Source organism: Drosophila ficusphila, unplaced genomic scaffold (assembly GCF_018152265.1).
Source record: "Drosophila ficusphila isolate 14025-0441.05 unplaced genomic scaffold, ASM1815226v1 contig_197, whole genome shotgun sequence".
NCBI classification, from domain to species: Eukaryota; Metazoa; Arthropoda; class Insecta; order Diptera; family Drosophilidae; genus Drosophila; species Drosophila ficusphila.
Window position 1 is genome coordinate 6,526,314 of NW_025064091.1, and position 18,648 is coordinate 6,544,961.

The 18,648-nt window shown below is 43.7% G+C and overlaps 1 protein-coding gene across 4 annotated transcripts in view; it reads right to left on the bottom strand.

Annotated features, from left to right (window-relative positions):
- Positions 1 to 271: 271 nt before the first annotated feature.
- LOC108098012 (glycine-rich protein DOT1) overlaps positions 272 to 18,648 on the bottom strand; it is a 75,353-nt gene continuing 56,976 nt past the window's right edge. The window contains exons 3-6 of one of the 4 annotated variants that reach the window (XM_017200654.2): positions 17,952 to 18,013; positions 7,215 to 7,320; positions 6,605 to 6,799; positions 272 to 1,561 (exon numbers count right to left, since the gene is read on the bottom strand). In XM_017200654.2, the coding sequence (XP_017056143.1) occupies positions 606 to 1,561; positions 6,605 to 6,799; positions 7,215 to 7,284 (1,221 nt within the window). In that variant the 5' untranslated portion in view covers positions 7,285 to 7,320; positions 17,952 to 18,013 and the 3' untranslated portion in view covers positions 272 to 605. Of the gene's footprint in view, positions 1,562 to 3,712; positions 4,948 to 6,604; positions 6,800 to 7,214; positions 7,321 to 17,951; positions 18,014 to 18,648 lie in introns of those variants that run through there. The other 3 variants (XM_017200657.2, XM_017200655.2, XM_017200656.2) reach the window with 3 other exon arrangements.

An 18,648-nucleotide genomic window follows, 5' to 3' on the forward strand; every position in this document is an offset into this window, starting at 1 on the left:
CGAATAATTGTCTGCTGCTCCTCGATGAATCCCCCAACGCGGTTTCAGCTGCTCTCGTTGATCGATGGAAAACAATGAGTTCAAAGACCATTTTCGTCCATTTGGACAGCCAAATTGTCCTCCTACCATTCAAAACACTTTCGTGTTTTTCCTGCAAATTTATGTTTCTGGAAAACTGGTAAATATAAGTTACCTCAAATCATTAACTTACCGCTCCGCCACTTTTGAGCCCAGTTACCCCGCCCAAATGCAAATGAAAAATCTCGGAGGATGGCTTTAAATTTTTACGTATTTTATCTGGTTCAATTTCAATTTCAAGTTTTTCTCTATTTACAAATGAACTCCGAATGGTGATTCTACACGCACGGTATCTCAAATTACATGTGACAGCTTTCTCAATTATCGGGTATATATGCTTGTATATATGTATTGTATTTGTATAATCGTCATTTATAGTTGCGTATAATATGCTTAAATATTTCAATATTGTTTCAGTAAATTTCGTTGAAAGTTCTTCATTTGATTACAATGCCAAAGAACGAAAAAAAAAAAACTTGTGTATTTAAAAGGGGGAGACTTTCTCCGCCGCAAAAAGTGGGGCTTGTTTAACCATAATAGTTGCCCGGCGCCTGGGTGGGATAGCTCTTGGCTCCGCCTTGCGAGGAGTAGCCATCGGAGGAGCCACCACCGCCTCCTCGGGAGGATGGGTTCTCGCTGAAGAGGCCGCCGAAGTTCTTCGAGCTGAAGAGGTCGCCCAGTCCGCCAGATCCGCCGCTTCCTTGGCTGCTTCCCCTGTTGGAGTTTCCACCGCTGAGCAGGCTGCCCAGGAAGCTGCCAGCACCGCCGCCTCCTCCTCCGCCTCCAGCATTCGCACCACCGCCAGACAAAACGGAGCCGAGGAGTCCGCCGAGGATGTTGCTGCCGGAGGAACCACTTCCACCGCCGCCGCCGCCGCCGTAGCCGCCAGACGGTCCACCGCCGTAGCCACCGCTGGGCTGATAGCCACCGGACTGCTGGCCATTACCGCCGGCTCCACCGGCGCCTCCGCCCTGCAGCTGCTTGGCTATCTGGCCTGCAATGATACCGGACACCGCTTGACTCACCGCCGGATTCGAGAAGAAGTTGGAGAAGAAGCCGCCCTCCTTGTCCTTGGGCTTCTGGCCACCACCACCGTTGTTCTCGTAGCCCGGGGCGGGTGGCGTGTAGCCAGGTCGGGGTTGATAGCCGCCAGGAGCTTGGGGTTGATAGCCGCCGGGGGGCTGGTAGCCACCATTGTTGGCCGGTGGTTGATAGCCGCCGTTGTAGGGATTGTAGCCACCACCACCGCCGCCGCCGCCGCCTCCATACGGATTATAGGCCGCTGCACCACCACCATTGCCGCCACCGCCGCCGGCGCCGCCATTTGAGTTGGGTAGAGATGGGTAGAGGGAGTGGCCGCCAGCCGAGAAGCCACCACCGTATCCGCCGTTGCCACCGCTCGCAGCACCGCCGTAGCCAGCACCACCGCTCGCATCCGCTTCCGGCAGCGGGGCATTCGGGGCGTATGCGTTATGGCTCACCTCTGATCGGATGATCGGATGATCGGATCAGGTAAGCAGCGCGCAAGCAGTTAGCCACAGGTTAGCCACAAAAGCGGGGATTTCGAATGGGGAGTATTCAAAATATATAGAACACAAAAACAAAGAGAGCACACAGAAAAAAATAAGTAAGGAGAACGAAAAATGAAAGCATAAAATGGTTAGGACAATCAATGAACTTAGCTTACGTTTTTGATTTCAACTTCCGTACCGATTTAAGTCTACACAACTTTGAGTTTTCTTTTTCTTTTCTTTTTTTTTTTTTTTTTTTGTCCGCCCGGGCTTATTCTAGTTAAGTCTTCGCTGTAGTATATTAAATATATCTCTGTCCACACACGTCTATATATATTTAATGCTATGTACAACTCTTTAGTTAGTGGTTTTGATTAGTAAATACTCGAATACTTATTGTTTGCTCGTTAATTTCCTCGCCGTGTTCCTGGGTAAAGGGGGGTTTTCGGTTAGTATCTGGTTTCTTAACTCGATAAAATGATTTCAGTTTGGTTAATACTGGTCGTACTGTTTACATGGTTCCGGTTCAGAGATTGCAAATGAAGTTAGCATTAGTTGGTGTCCCAAATCAAGTGTGTGTGCAAATACAAACGGACGGAGTAAATATGCTCGACATGAGTGCCTTTTTATCCGGAATTTACAGCGACAAAATTGTTATTTCATATTTCTTGGGCAGTTTTGAATTTCTGGGACTTTGAATTTGTATATGAGTGTGTGTTTGTAAGTTTGTAAGTGTTTGCAATGTTTCACAATTTTGTATTTTGCATTTTGTATTCTGCATTCAGTATTTGTTTTTTGGCTTACGATTTTTTAGTTGTTTGTATTTCTGGCAGTTGGTTAGCAATGTAAATGCCTTTTTGTGACAGTTTTGATTTTTCGGTTACGAGAGTCTGCAGCACTTACAGCTTAGCTTTTAGTTTTTTACTTTAGATTAGTTTCGAACACCTTAGGCTAGCTTAATTCATGTTTTCATTTGTTCTCTTAAAATGCCATTTAACTTGCTTCACTGATTATTTATTTATTCGTATCTGTAGTCGTACAAAAAAAGGAGGAGTAGAACCAATCTGATTTGCTCGCAGCGCACTTGGTGCACTGCCCTCGAATGTAGCTCATTATGCATTTTGATTGACATGCGTATCTTGTATCTACAACACTATCCATCTAAGTATCTGTATCTGTAGCTGTTTCGGTTTCTGTAGCTGACTACAGCAGCAGTAGCAGCAGCAGCAGCAGCAGTGGCAGCATCGAAAGCCCGGGATTCGCCAGCGTCTCGCCGCAAATTCGTACCATCAACAAAAATGAAATTAACATCAAAGTTGCCCAACCATCCATGTGTATGCGTTGGTGTGTATGTGTGTGTGTGTGGGTGTGCGATGCTGTGTGTATCGGCGGTCAGACTTTGCCCCCTTTGACCAGAGGCTTGCTGTCTAAGCCCGAAATTAAATTCCAATTTAATTGAGCTGCAAAAAAGAGCAGCTCCCAGGGGCCGGCGACTAGTTCCCCTTGACTGATAGTCGGAAAGCTCACACAAATGAACTCGCTGCCACACACACACACAGAGCAACACACCCACACACTCACCCACTATCCTACACAATATTAAATTGAAATTACGTATTCGCAGTGTGGGCCAGACAGCAAAGGCTGCCGAGAGAAAAATGCCAAACTACGTGGAGCGAGTGGCGGAAAAGCCGTATAGCCTATAATTTAATTAAAACATAGCCTTTTAATTGTTGTCGAAAGCAACGGCAAGTTGGCATGATGTTAAAGGTTCCATTGTTTCGGATTCGGATAGAAGTACGGAACATAAAGTACCTGCAGCTATTCCAATAATTGGCTATATCACTCCGCCAGCAATTTCAAAAGAGCAATGGTCCTTAATATCAAGTTGTCCGCCGGACAGTAAAATATACGGTTGCGTATACGCAATATACTCGTCTTTTAAGTTACGTATACGTAGCATTAGTAAATATTTGTAATTGAAGTAAAATTCAGGTGTTAAAAAAAATAATTTACAAAAATATGTGCTTTTAAATCAATTTTTTGTTGGCTGATTGATTGGCTCACTTTAAAAATCTTAAAATATTTAGGTGCATTTCCAACCGCCGCTGCTGCTGCTTGTACATTTTTTTACTTAAGCCTACACCAAAAAATATTTAAAATAAAACTTGAGAAAAATGAGGTAAGTAAAAAAATAAAAATCAAATCAAATGAAAATAAAACGTAACCCTCAGGCAAGATCCCATTTTCACTGTAGAGTAAGTTTCATTATTTCATATTATTGCCATGCCTTTTTATATAATCAATGGGAAATGTATGGCTTTCTTTTTTTATCACTGTAAGATGATATTCATTCCATTATTTTGTGAAGTGAAAGCATTCGATCAGGCTGTGTAGTTTTTAAATTTAAAAATATGTCCAAATGGTAGTTAAAGATCTCAGTGAAAATGTTTTCTGGCGAGAAGGTTACTCCGAACTGGGGTTAATTTTCCGGGGGTCGTCGAGTTGTGGGCTGTGCCGCTCCTGCTCTGCCGCCCAGCTTATTACGTGCGTGGGACGAGGAGGGTGAGCACGAGGCCAGCAATCAAGGTCAGTGGTCGACCGATACCGCTCCCGATCCCGCCCAGACTGCCGGCTGCCGAGGGATGCGCCTGGGTGCGCCGGTTGTAGGGATTCTGTTGATTCTGATTCTGGTACTGCGGCGGCGGCTTGTTGTACATATTCGCGTTGGAGTGCTGGCTCTGGTAGCCCTGGTAGTTGCTGCCGTAGGGCGCCAGGCCGCCGCCGCCGCCGCCGAGGATGCCCAACGTTGAGCTGGGCAAGCCAACGCCGCCGCCGACGCCGCCGACATTGCCGACGTTGCCGCCAACGCCTCCGGGCGGACCGCCGGTGCCGGTCGGTCCGCCGCCGCCGTAAAACGGCAGCTGGCCAAAGACGAAGGGCGGATTGTAGGGGTTCACCGGCTGCAGGCCGTGCATGGGATAGCCGGGATTGAGGACGCTGCCTGGATGGTTGGGTTGTGGGAACTGTTGGAACGATGGCGCCGACGTGGGCGAGTTGTACGGGAAGATGGGCATGTTCGGTATGACGGGCATATGGTGCTTCGCCCCAAAAACGTAATGCGGATCGATCACGCCCGTCGACGAGGCGCCCGCCGCCCCCGCGTTGCCGCCCTTGTCGCGATCCCCACCGTTGCCGTTTCCATTCCCGTTGCCGTTACCATTTCCGTTTCCGTTTCCGGCATCGCCCATGCCATCGCCGCCCTGCTGATGGCTGTTGTAGGTGTAGGTGTTAAGCGTAGGGTTCGATGAGGCGGGTGCAAAGATGTTGTTCTCGGGTCCCTGGCCCAGACTCGATCCTGTTAGTGGGTTAGTCGATGGCGCGCGGCGGAAAGAGAGCGGGTTAACTTGTTAGTGTTAGTTTTGGCCAAGATCCCGCCCAGCCAGCTCTCCCTTCAGACTCCTCCTCTCCACCGAGCACAGAGAAAAATGTATTCGTTTTTTTTTTTTGTAGTTTAAGTGAAGCAGCAATTAAGCTTCTCCCATTCAAAATAATTAGTTTAATGGTTATCTGGAAGTTATTTTAATAATTCTTTACAGAGTTCACAATTGAACCCTTTTCAATTTCAAAAAAAATTCTCTGAAAATTGCAGCTATATTTAGCGGAGAGCTTAATTGTTTATTCAGCTTTTAAGAAAATATGCTCGGATTGTAAATTTGTTGCATAGAAGTGGCTTATAAGCATTTCATTCGTTGTCGTTGTTAGCAAAAGCATTTAGTGTTTTTAGTTGAATTAAACTTTTAACAACACACTTTAAGCCTTGATGATTCGTTTGGAGCATTGAAATGACAAAACGATATTTGCATTTGTATACCATTTTTTTTTCTCTGTGCTGTGACTTCCTAAAACATGCAGAAGTGGGTGGCTGAGAGGGGGACAGGTGGGAGCGAGTGGGTGGGGGGTGATTAGCGGTCGAATATCTTGAAGCCTTGAGCGAATGAGGCGATGAATGAGCGAGCGAGCGAGTGATTGATTGATTGATCAAGTGTTAGATTGATTGAGTCAGCGGAAGCTTTAAGTGTGTGTTGGTGTGGGTGTGCGTGTGCGTGTGTGTTAGATCGCGATACACATTTTACATTCGTTTAAATTGCATATATATCGATGAAAACAATCACAGAACTAAACATTTACTTAGGGCGAAACGAAAAACAACAAACACAAATTAAATTCGACAATTTCTAAGTTAAGTTATAATATCCTTGCAGAGTTTTATAGATTTTCAGACGTGACAACTTTTCATTTTTTTTCTTTTGGGTATACGTTATACACAGATGCACCACATTGGTTTTTGAGAAAACAAATCGGTTCATACCATACTGAGCGAGGTAAAAAAAATGTCAGAAAAATAATACAATCGATTTTACCAAAATGCAAATAAACTCCCGAAATTTGATAAAGTTGGTACGCAACTTTTTTGACGTTAAAGAAAATACCTTTTCCATTGAGCTTCAACGATTTTTGTCCCTTTTGTGCAAGTTTTACGAAAAAAAGGTGGAAAATATGGAAGAATGGATTTTGCAAAAATTGTAAGATGGAACCCCATAAAAATTTCGAATAAATTTATATTTCGAAATTTAAAAAGCTGGTATGCAACTATTTTATAGGCCTAGAAACATGAAAAGAAAAATTTTTTTTTGCCATTTTATGAAGGTTTTACCGAAAATAAAATGTTTCTTAACAAATGTTTGCCCTCCACTTTAAACGAGAAATCTATATGGGCTCTGCAAGGATATGGTTATCTTCGGCGCCCGAAGAAGACTCTGTCGCCCCAGCAAATCCCTGTCTTTAGTCACAAATCGTTCGGAATTCATAAGACGTTTTGAGGAACCAAAAAATTGTGGCCGCCAATCGCCGGTCGCCAAACACGAAATATGCGAAACACGATGCCAATCGCCTGGACAACTCCCCCAGGGAAGCGCACAATGAGTAATCAGGGGGGATTCCAAGCTAAATACCTGACGGATTGGCCGAGGGAGTGGCCAAATTGGGGCTGCTGTTCGAGGCGGACGATCCTCCGCCGGAGCGCCGCTTGCAGGTGGGATAGTTGCCGCAATCCTTGCCGTCCCGCTGGTTGTAGCTGCACGAGTCGCTGGTGATGACGCACTCCTCGGTGGGCAGGCAGCCAATGTCCCCGCATCCACGGCCGTACTCTTCGCCCGCGGGGAAATTCGATTAGGTTCGGGGATTACGGATATCGGATTGCGGATGGCGGATTTCGGTTTACGGTTTTCGGTTTACGGATAGAGCGGGTTTCAGTGTGTGTATTTGTGGAGTTGAGTGGAGTGGGTCAAAATCATACGGAAAAAAAAGGAAAAACAAATTATAAGCCTGCACAAACTTGGGGGTTATCTCCTCTGGCCTCGATATGTTCAATATGATGAATTGGAGGGGGTTGATGAAGGCATGAAACGTTCACCACCGATCTTAAAGATCGGTGCTCATCTCGGGATTACTGATCACACAACACAACAAACAACTGTGGGGGCGGTGGCTTTCCTCCATGGGGAGAAGAAAGAGTTGGGAAAGCCCCCGCCGCCCGCAATATCAAATATCAAGTATACGTACTCGAGTAGGCGTCCACGGAGTAGCCGCAGCTGGCGAGGATTGCCATGGTCAGCAGAGGCAGTGCCAGCATCCTGTCGGTTGTCGGTTGCCCTTGGATCAAAAGTTTCTGCAAGAATGGCAAGAATACACATTTTAAGTTGGGCAACTTTCACACAGGAGATAAGTTTGCGGTGCACAGTTTGTCCTGGAAAAGTACGAATATGCCAGAAAAAACCAATCGAAAATAGATCAGAAATTGCATGCTATTTCAATAGTTTGTGATTGTCTGGTTTTCATTTAAAAAAGGTTCTAACTCTACTAATTAATTTGAACTCGAACTCAGTAGAAGGAAATGGCTATTAGAAAAAATATTCAAAATTACATTGATTGTATTTCTGCCCGTTTTCCCAGCCTTACATTTACAGAACGCACTGTAGCGAGACAGCTGAGACAGCCGCTGCCTGATTATTATTTATATGTTGCAGCAGAGTCAGAGTTCAGGGGGCTGAACCCTTTGCGAGCCAAGTTTATTTATCACATTGACAGCTGGCTCAAGTTCATTGCGGTCCCGATGCGTCACCGAGAGAAATGGCCAAGTTGAGGAAGCGAAATTGGGAAGGGGGCGACCAAATGGCGTCGCATTTGTTTGGCAGATAAAGCCAAGGCTCGAGTTCCCGCATGTGATCAGACCAACTTCATTGCAACGGGCCAAAGTCCCAGCTGCGAGCTCCACAAATCGCAAAGGGAAATCCAGAAAAAAAATAGCTTTGCCATAGGGTTCAGATAAGTAAAAACTGGGTATAAATAAGTAATCTGATTTGGATTCAGAATCTCCCATGTTATTTTCATAACAAAGTTTTTAGAGACACTGTTTTTGGCTTGGCAGCAAAGTTATCTGTTTATCATTTATAAATAATAAAATCTTTTAGTTCTGGAGAAAGGGGAGAATTTCAGACTTCATTCGCCATTCATGTCATCCCTCAAGGAACTGGAAAATCGCAACTCATTCCCGTCAGCCCACCTGGAGCAGTCACTCCATCACAGTCAGCCCAGACCACTTTCCGCCTCCCGCGGCTCTTAATCAATTGCCCTCCAGTGGACAAAAAATAAAAATAAAAAAAACAGCAGCAGCAAGTCGTGAATATTTGCCGCGTTTCAATATCAAACAATTTCAAAAACTTTTCCATAATTTCCCGTACTTCTTGCCCTCGTCCACTTGCAACATCTCCATATTCAAATTTCACAAATGACTTGGCAACTTTTTTGGGGCACACAAGAGGCAAATGTTGCTGAGAAAGGGAAAAAAAAATGAATTTAACGTTCGTCTTGATTAATTTCGAATTCCGCTTAAAGACTTGTATTTTTTCTATGAAATGGAAATATTTAGGGAATGACCAGCAAATGAAAACGCATAAATTTGGATTCTGCCTTGCTTCATTTGCAAGAATAAACCAAGAAATACTAGTGACAAAGATAAGATCTGGATAAATAGCATGGGAATAGTACCTATAATTTGACACATGGTGAATGCATTTAGAAATTATCTTTTCTTTTGGTTTTAAAAGTGTGGAAAAACATACCCATTAAAAAATCTCTAGATTATTTTAATATATTTAAATATGTCGCATAAAAAGTAGATGTAAGTATTTAAGTAATATTATTATTATTATTATAACTAAGGTATTTTCCTAAATTCGGGGAAGCTCTACAACCCAATTTCTTTGTTTTAAAGAGCTTGCGGCTGGCTGCCTGGAAAAAACTCGACTAGACCACTGTCCGTCCGACTGTCCATTTGTCCATTTGTCCGTTTGTCCGTCCGCCTGTCCGTTTCCCGTCCGTCCGTCCGTCTGTCCGCCTGTCTCTGTACATTTGTCTGTGCGGGCCACGTCCCGGTCGACGGAAGCCAAAAGTGGAAATGCATGATAAATGACACAAGGTTTGCCTCTCTTTTTTTGCCACTGTTATTTTTTGTGTGTGCCTGTGCCGTTGTTGTTGTTGTTTTAAGGCAGCTGTGGGCGGACCTTGTACAACAATATGAAGAACGAGAGCGGCAACAACAATTTTTATTTCAAGACACAACACACAACACAAACACAAAACAGCGATTCCAGGACAGCGAGAAAGTGAGCAAAAGGGGGTCGCAGTACAAAAATTGTGAAACGATGACGTCGTAAATGTTTTGTTGTAACATTTTTCTGTTGTAAGCGAAGGAACAAAAACAAAAAAATTAAATAAAAGCCAAAAACAAAAACCAAAAACGGAACCAAAACCAAAACCAAACAAGAATGGAACATTGCTTCGGCGAGCTTATATACCCTTGCAGTCATGACAAATGTCGATGCAAGAAATAAAAAATAACTAATTATGCAGTTCGTTAGAGAATTAAAATACCACTTAAAAATCGGGCAGCGGACAGACGTACACGTCTAGTTCGAATCAGAACGTGATGCTTATGAGGAATATATGTATGTATATACTTCCTCCTTCATCATCTCCTTCCCTGCGTTGCAAACTTCTGACTAAAGTTATAATACCCTCTGCAAGGGTATAAAAAGGAGCAACAGAGACAGTTAGATACGGCGTGCAGAGCTCGAGAAAAATGAAGTAAAAACAGCAAAGCAAACTGTCCGCGAAACGGAAGCGCAAATAAAACAACTGCGATGGGTGCCCAGCCAAGCGGACAGTGGCGTCAGGAAGGGGATGTGCAGGGGGGTCAGCGGATGAAGTAAAAAAAATATGGTGAAAACCCCAAGCTTCTAGGGGAAAAACTTAATACAATAAAACAACAGTCATAAAACCCGAAAAACATATTTTTTCGAAAAGGCTTATACAAAAAAATATACTATTTCGATTTCAGAAACTATAAGAGTTGATTTAAGATTTTTATGAACGCGTTCAACCTAAAAGTAAAAATACTATTAAAATAAAATCCTTAATTGATCCATTCAGATATATACATCAATTTTTATAAAGCTTTTTGTTTTCCCAAAACAATTCTATCTAGAGTTTCCCCTATTATTTATTATTATTATTATTTGTGTACAATGACTAGTGTTATTTAATGTTCATAACGCGAAACAGTTGGTGGCATCATTATCAACTTTTTCGTTGGTCCTTATTTAACCAAAAGTTCTTCCCCGAAAATGAAGAGTGTTTAAAATTTTTGAAGCGCACTGCACTTCGTCAGTCTGGGCAAGTAAAGCTATAAATCCGTACCCCGCCCGTTTGACCCACCGAAAACAGGAAGGAGGGCAGGCCACGCCAACGAGCAGCGCCCGAGGGAAAGCGGAGAAAAGCGGAGAAAATCGGGGAAAGGCGGGCATGGCGGGGGAAGCGGAATGGAGAAAAAGGGAAAAACAGCAGCAGCAAAAGCAGGAGCGTCGCTTCAACGCTTGGGTTCGCAAGGCATAAACCGAAAATTCACACTTGGTTACTTCCTTCATGACTTTGGATATTATTGTGGTTTATGTTAGTGCTGTCACTTGCCCGCCGGCTGGCCACGCCTCCTCCGCCCCTTAACCCTCCGCCGCCGCGTGATGTATGACTGCATGAAATGCGATATATTCATGTTAAATTATTTTTTGTTTTTGCAACAGCCAAAAAAAAAGCGAAAAAAAATAGGAACGATGACTAAAAGGACGAAAAGGAGGCGACATCAGAGAGCGAGAGTCGCTGAACAAGTTTAAAACAACAAAAGTGCAAAGTTTGGCGCCAGTTTGAAATTGCAATTGCAATTGAACAAACAATTAAAACTTTTAAATATTGTGACAGCATTTTCACAGTTAATTGCACAGGCGAACGAACAGCTGCTGCCTCAGCCTGTGTGCCGAGTCCCCCTTTCCCCCTTCCCCCCTTTTGGCCCGCCATCTCATTCATTCCTTCATTCATTACTTCCAATTCATTTCAAAAACTTGTCCCAGTCCCCGGGAAAATCCACAGTTTGCCCTTTTGGCCTGCCAAAAGAGGTGCAAAAAAACGTTGCTCTCTTCGTTTTTTTTTTATCTGCAGTTGTTGCAGCGGCCAACTGACAAACTGACAACCATTTGGCATTAGCCAGGGGGCGTGGGCCGTGGGGGGCGTGACCAGCCATATGCTTTTACACTGGCATTAAAAACAGCACTAGAAAAATGCACTGCTTAAATAAAACGTTTTTTTCAAGTAACTTTAAAGACATTTCTAAACAATCTAGAAGAAAAGTACAATTTATTCTTAAGTTTACCATGTATTTTTGGCTTGTAGATTTTTTAAGGGCTTATATTTTCACTGAGTGTATCAACTAAAAAAATATCTAGATACCGAGGGCGACTTTAATTAGTGAACGTCGCGGGCTTGCTGATTTTTCAAATTTATTTCGGTTCGGCTGGCGCATTTCTGGCTTATTAAATTCCGCCAGCTAACTACAAAAAAAAGTGGCAAAGCGCAAAAAATTCGAAAATAGGAGGGCTAAAACGTCAAAAAGGTATCCCACTCCGACCCGTCCCCTAGGAAAAATGTCAATTTGTGGCCAGAACAGGGTCCCCGGGCCAGCACCGAATCACAAAAAGGCAGGCAACACAAATAAAATAAAAAAAAAACAGGGGGAAATGCGACACAAAAAAAAAAAAAAAGAAAAATACCGGAAGAAGGAAAATCTTTGTAAGGCAGTTAATTAAAAACTTCACATAAAGAGCCCAGAAGGGGGCGGCTGGCAAACAGGGGGCGTGGCATGTGTGTGTGTGTGCTAGGAAAAGCGGGGACAAAAGAAAAGCTGCCAAAGAGCTTCCGACTGCAGCCATAATTAAAAAAGTCTGGAGCCGAAATTGAAACGCATATTGAGCGCGGTTCAATGGGGCGTATGCGTGATTTGAACTCCCCCGCTCACGCATTCAATTAGGTTACAAATTACTGCCTTCGAACAATCGAATGATGTACGAGGGCGGCGCGATGGATGGCCTCGCCCTTCTTGGCACTCGCAATTTTGTATTTCATTCGTATTTTATTTGGATTTTATTTTTATATCGCAGCAGGAGAGCAGCGGCATGTGGCATGTCCTGCTGGACAACAAATGTGCACTTCGAGAAACGAGCAGAGAAATGGGTTATTGATTCGGCACTTGCAGGAAATGTAAGTAATATCAGCAGGTTCCCATAAGCCTCTGATCAAATTTAATACATAATTCTTTTTTTTACATTTCCAATACTTTCTTGCCATTCGAAGCTGCACAATAAACAAGTTAACATTGTGTGACAAGGTACTATTTTGAATAATCGGGTTTTTGTTCTTATTTGTCATCGAATTAATCAAAAACAAACACGTTTTATTCGCCTTATTTTTCTCTGCATGTCAGGTGCCATGCAGTCACGATGATGATGATTGATTTCGTTAATTTAGTTGGCCAGCTGAGCTCGTGGCAGGCCATGAAAAATGCATGACACTCAGCATTGGGTGGTCTTTGCTGTGGTGGTTCGGGTGCTTCGGGTGCTTCGGGTGGTGCGGGCGTTCGGTGGGATTTGAGTTAATCTAATGGCCGACAAAAGGGGGAAGGCAAAGTGGTGGCGAGCCACATCTGCTCCTGAAGTCCGCATCTCCATTGAAAGCTGCTGAAAGGCGCCACTCACATGAGTGCTTTTCGGGGGTCAAATGCTGGCCAGCCAGCCATTCGCCCATGGAGCGATGCCAAATACCGATGAGGTTCGGCCAAAGGTTAGGGATTAATGCTTTGTCTGCCACATAATCACTGCATCTCACTCACTATCGGTTCGCAGGGAAATTCCTCTGCATGTCCCTCAACTTTGAATACTGGGAACCAAAAGCGTTGAAAGTTTTTTCCTTATGCTGCTACTTAGCTGGAGTGAGAATTGCAGCCGAACGATTTTCTTTTTGTTTAAGTGGAACTGGCAGTTTGTGAAATATTATTTTTTAAGTTTTTTTATAAAATGCCGAATTTTATAACGTGTTCAATGTGATATAACACTCTGCGATCGGATAAGTATTTCCCCTCTTTTGGTAAAAAATAAAGTTTTTTTTTTGGTAAAAAACTCTTGTTTTGGACATGCTCAAAATATTCTATTTTTAAGTAGACAATTAAGATTAATTTTTATCGTGTTTTTTTAATAATTTTTTGTTTATTTTTTGAACATAAAGTAGTACTGCGAATCAACGAAAAATTACGCTTCTCGGCAATAAATATGGTAACAAACGCTTCTGTGACTTTTCGCAGACAATCAGCGGCTGATTGCCGGCCCAAAAGAGTTGTCACAGAGCGCAATGAATCGTGTGGGGGGGGCCGATAAAGTTTGGGCGGCAGCATCCCCGATTTGGCCCATTGTTTCGCCCACAACTCGCGCTTTATTTTTCGATCAACTTGAGGAAACTTTTGGAGGACTCTCCAGTCGCTCGCGCTCCATCGACTGGCGATGAGTGGGCTTGCGATTCGGTTGGGAAAACTATCAAGTGGGCGGTGCGGTGCGGTGGTGCGGTGGTTGGGTGGTGCGGTGGATTGTGGTGCGGCTCGCTCGTTCGCTCGCTCGCTTAACCCTCGAGTGGCCGCGGGGGCTAAAAGGGGGACCGCTACACAACTAGTTTCGTTGGGCGGAAATGAATGTTATTTATTTATGTCGCTGCGGCGTGGTTGTTGGGTTGTTGCCGCTGTTATTTGTTGTACTTATTAGCAGTACATAAGAATAACTATCAGCCGACGGCGGGTGCACTTCTTTCTCTGCCCAACCCGACAAAGTTTCCCTGGCAATAAAGTTTTGCTCAGCTTCAGTTTCAGCTTCAGTTTCAGCTTCAGCTTCAGCTTTGGCCAGAGTCGTGTACATTTCCCTTTAAGCAATAAAATGCACAGTGGACGGGCTGCTCAACTCCTCTGGTCTTGTTTTGTAATCATTTCATTTCTTAGTCAAAGCAGCCAAGGCGGAAGTTATTATTTGCTAGGCAACTGCATAACTGCTAAAAGTACAGACACGCAAAACGAGCACAAGGAGCCAGAGAGGACTCAGGGTGACAGGACCAGGGACCAAGGACGAAGGACGAAGGATGAAGGACGAAGGACGACGAGGGCTGAAAACAATTTCTGAGCTGGCGACGCGTTGTAAACGAAGGCAGCAAACAAAGTTTAAATTGCAGTTGGGCGAGAGTTTTAAATTATGTGACCGAGCGGCTCTCGCTTCAGCATTCTTTTCCCGGCTAATTGCTGTCTCTTTGCGAAAAATCTCTGGGGGAAATCAGCAGCTACCCTCCCACTTGAGGCACTTCACCACCCGCATTGCGTATACGCCGCGTATATCGATGAAGTCTAGAGTGTTTGGCAGTAGAAGCGGCCAAATCCGGCGATTCGAGGAGTCGCCTGGCCCTCTGCTAAATGGAAAATCCATAAGCCCCAAAGAGCCCACTGAGCTGGGGCAGATGAGCTGGAAATGGAGTTGCAGTTGTCCTCCGACAAGGCAGCTCCTCGAGGCTCTGCACTCGAAAAAGGACACACTGCCGCAAAAATCAAGGACTCTAAACTGGGACTAATTAGCTTGAAAACTTTCTTCAACTGACTGGGAATGTCATAACAATTTATCCTAGATTTTTACGGAACTTTTGTTCAACTGAAACCAAATTTATAAACTAAATATTATTGCAGAATTTTTCATTCAATTTTCTATCCCGAATATTGTATGGAATTTACCAATTAAACCTTGTTTTCAACATATATTTTTTCGTTTCTCCCTTAAGCTTGCATAATTGACTGATGAACTACGCAAGTGACACTTTTCAAATATTTACTGATCGATTTGCCGAGCTTAGAAGGTTATTTTCCTGAGTGAGTATTCCCGCTGGTTATCCTGGTTATCCTGTCGTGGTTTCTGGGGGTGTGTTTATTGAACACTGAACCCGGGGATCTCCGGATCCTTTTACCCGGCCAACAAGTTGCCGCTGTAATCCACTTAAGTCGTTGCCATAGCTGCCAATGCAGCCGATGTTCTTGCCGTTCCATTGCTCTTGTTGTTGCTTGTTGTTGCTTTTTGTTCTTGTTGTTGTTGTTGTTGTTGGTGGTGTTGGCATTGCTGTATTTGTTGCTGTTATTGTTGTTGGTGTTGTGCATCGACATTCCAGATGCTGGTCCGCCGACTCTTTTGTGCCCCCCAGAAGGGCGGTAAGGGCAAAAGGGGGCGTGCCACTGCGATTTGCATAATGCCAAAGGGGAAAGGGAAAACGGGAAGGGAGAAAGGCGAAAGGGTTTGCTGAGGGCCAAGTGCACAAAAGCAGAGGAATACGAGCACTTGAGTGCCGGAGAAAGGCCGAAGGAGCAAGGATAAAGGACCAAGGTTCCGGGACAATGGGCAATGGCCTACGGCACAGCAACCCACTTCCACTCCCCCTCAGCATATTTATATTTTACGGAATTTTATTTACTAATAAAGTCCTTATGAAGTCAATGCCAAGGACTCCGCCACAAATCCGGGCCATAAATCATGCAGGCGAAACTCAAACTCCAACTCCAACTACAAATTCAACTCCATTCCGATCATCAACTCATCTCGTTGCGTAATTGAAATCCTTTGACAGTCTCAAGCTGATTTAATTTATCGCCGCAATTTCCAATTTAATTGAAACTGAAAATTGAAATCGGAAATATTTATGCTTCCCCCGCCCGGAATCGCGCTGAAAATTTAATCAAGCGCCAAAATGCGAGCCAAAACTAAACAAAGTGCCAGTCAAAGGGAGCACACACACATTCGCACATCTGCACACCTAAGCATATAATATATATATGTATGTATATAAATGTATACATATATGCACATATTGGTATACGAATGGCTGGCGAGAGTGTGCGTGCGTATTAGCCGGGGTAGCAGCAAAATTAATTAAGTTGAGAAAATGTCAACGCTGCTGCTTTTTGGCTTGACAACGCTGCTTACCAACCCAGCACCCCTTCCCCTTTCCCCCTTCCTCTTCCCCTTCCCCTGCCCCCACTCGCATATTCCCCCCAATACCTTTACACCTTTGTATACCCTGAACAATGGAGCATATATCCCCACCGATCTTTTCAGGCTCCCAACTAGACTGCATTAATCTCTCCCAGCGAATTCCCCGCAAAGAACGACAAAAATGCGAGCTAATATTCGTTTAGCTTTCTATGAATACAGCTATTTGTTGTGGTTAACTTTAATTAAATTTGTTATGATGCTTTTCTGTGTAATATGTTTGTGGGAGTGCCTCTATTGGATAAACATTTAAATCAAATACACAAAATATATAATTCGTAGTAACAAACTGCAAATGTTATCTTTTCCTATAATCATGCTATTTCGCCATTAAATATATAATAATAAACATTTTATGTGTAATTTCTCAATTCGTATATTTTCGCCGAGCCCTTTTTCAAAGGGTATTTTTTAAGTTCTTTTCCCCCTTCCCCTCCCCTCTTCTTCTCCGTAGCAAATTGACTTTTCGTTCTGCTTGTTCCCATTTTCCGTTTCGTCGCAGCCATTTTGTGCAGCTGCCTGCATTTTGGCGACGTGTGTGTGTGTGTCCTCGTGAGTGTGTGTGTGTGTGTGTGTGCCCGCCTTTTCCCCCCTGCCTCCTTTATCCTTTTTCTTTTTATAATATTTTTGCTTTTGTTAAGTTTCCCACACAGACTCGTATGTGCACACAAATTCCCACACCTGGTGATTTAATAACGCGTCGTTGCAAAAATTTGCGGTTTGAATAGCTGCTAACTTTATTTTATGATAAGTTTATAATGCCCACGCCCCCACCATCCTCTACATACATACATATACAAATATATACGTTTGTATGAGGGTGAATGGGAATGGGAATTGCAGCTGGGGCACACAAAGCGAAAAATCAAATCATAAAGGCAAAACCCTTGTGGCGGCAGCCTCACTCGTGAAATTTGTTAAAATTGCACTAAAATGCAGCTCCCTCAGCAGCAAAGGAAATCGCATTAGAAATTTGTTTGCCCGCGTTCACACGGCGTATGAGTAACCCTTGTCTGAACTCTCTAGTTTTCCTTCACTTTGATTTTTTCACCCTTTCCTTATTCCCTGATTTTTTTTTTTGTTTTTGGGAAACTTCTCCTGATTTTTGTGAGTAGGGATCCAACGCTTTTGACTGCTACACAAACAGCAAGTGAAAATTTTCAATTTCCCATGCAAAACTGGCGCACAGCTCGATAGTCACGCACACGATAAAGGCGGAAGAAAACGTGGCCAAGAAAAGGGGGAGGGGCAGTTGGGTAAGGAAGGGTTATTGTGGAAATGGAAATGATGATGTCGCCCACGGAGAGCTGCCTCCTGGAACTGATTCTGTTTGCCCGATAGGCGACAAAAAGTCAAATTGTGGCAGCCAATTAACAGTACCCAACCCCCGGGGATCGGGTAAGGGTTAAGGGGAGAGGGGAGGGGGTTGGAGGTGGGTGTTCAAGAAAAGAACGCCACCAACATGTCAAACAGAAACGGGCAAAGTGTGCAAAGGGTCCGTTGCAGGATCAGGATGCAAGGGTTAAAGCGCCACAAGCCGTGACACAAAACACAGAAAAGTATTTAGAGAAATAACAATTTAACCAAAAAATAAATAATTTTATAAAAGTTAAATGAAAAATTTAACAGAGTATTAACGGACTTTAGTACCCACAAGTATGATAACAAACGTAAGGAAAAAAATAAAAATAGTAGAATAAGTCCCTATGGTTAACAAGACACCAAACAAAAATCCTTGGCATTTATTTAAAGTTTTAAAATTTTTTACCCACAAGGAAACTATTAATAATGGTTAACTCACATTTTAAGTATAGGCTCCTTAACAGTTTATAAGATTTCTTTATTCCTTCAGAGAGTCTTTTCCTAAAAATAAAAGAGAAAATATTTTATCAAAAGCAGGTTGAGAAAATTAGATTTTATCCCCAAAATTGGGCATTTTCTACTGGCTTTTCCGCATTTTCCGCAGGTCTCGGAACCACTGCTCCTTAAGACGTGCGTGCGTTGCTCTGTGTGCTTTATTTCGGGTGGGACCTGTGATATGGACGTGCCTTGCGTCCAAGTCTTTCGTCATGCCGAGATGAGCTCGTTTATAAAGTTGACAAAAGGCGTTCCCCCCGTTCCGATAATCATCTGACAGTTTTTGCGCTATCAGCGACAAGACACACAGAGCGTGAGAGCGAGATGGCGAGAGAGAAAAAGAGAAAAAGAGAGAAAGAGAGATGGCGATAGGTCCATGTGGTAGATGCCTTCTTGTTCAACACTTTTGCTTTTGTCAGCACTGCGGACAAGATACAAAATTTCCCATTGCCAAAGATGACTAAGGGAAAAGCCTCTTACAACAAAAAGTAAAAAAAAAAGGAAAGAATATAAAAATAGGAAGAGCTAAAGGGGAAATGGAAATGGAAAGGGAAGCAGAGAGAGGGGGTGGAGGAAGGGGGAGGGGAAGGGGAGTAGTTTTAGCCCTAGGGGACAGTGACCCGCTAATGAGCCGCCAAAGC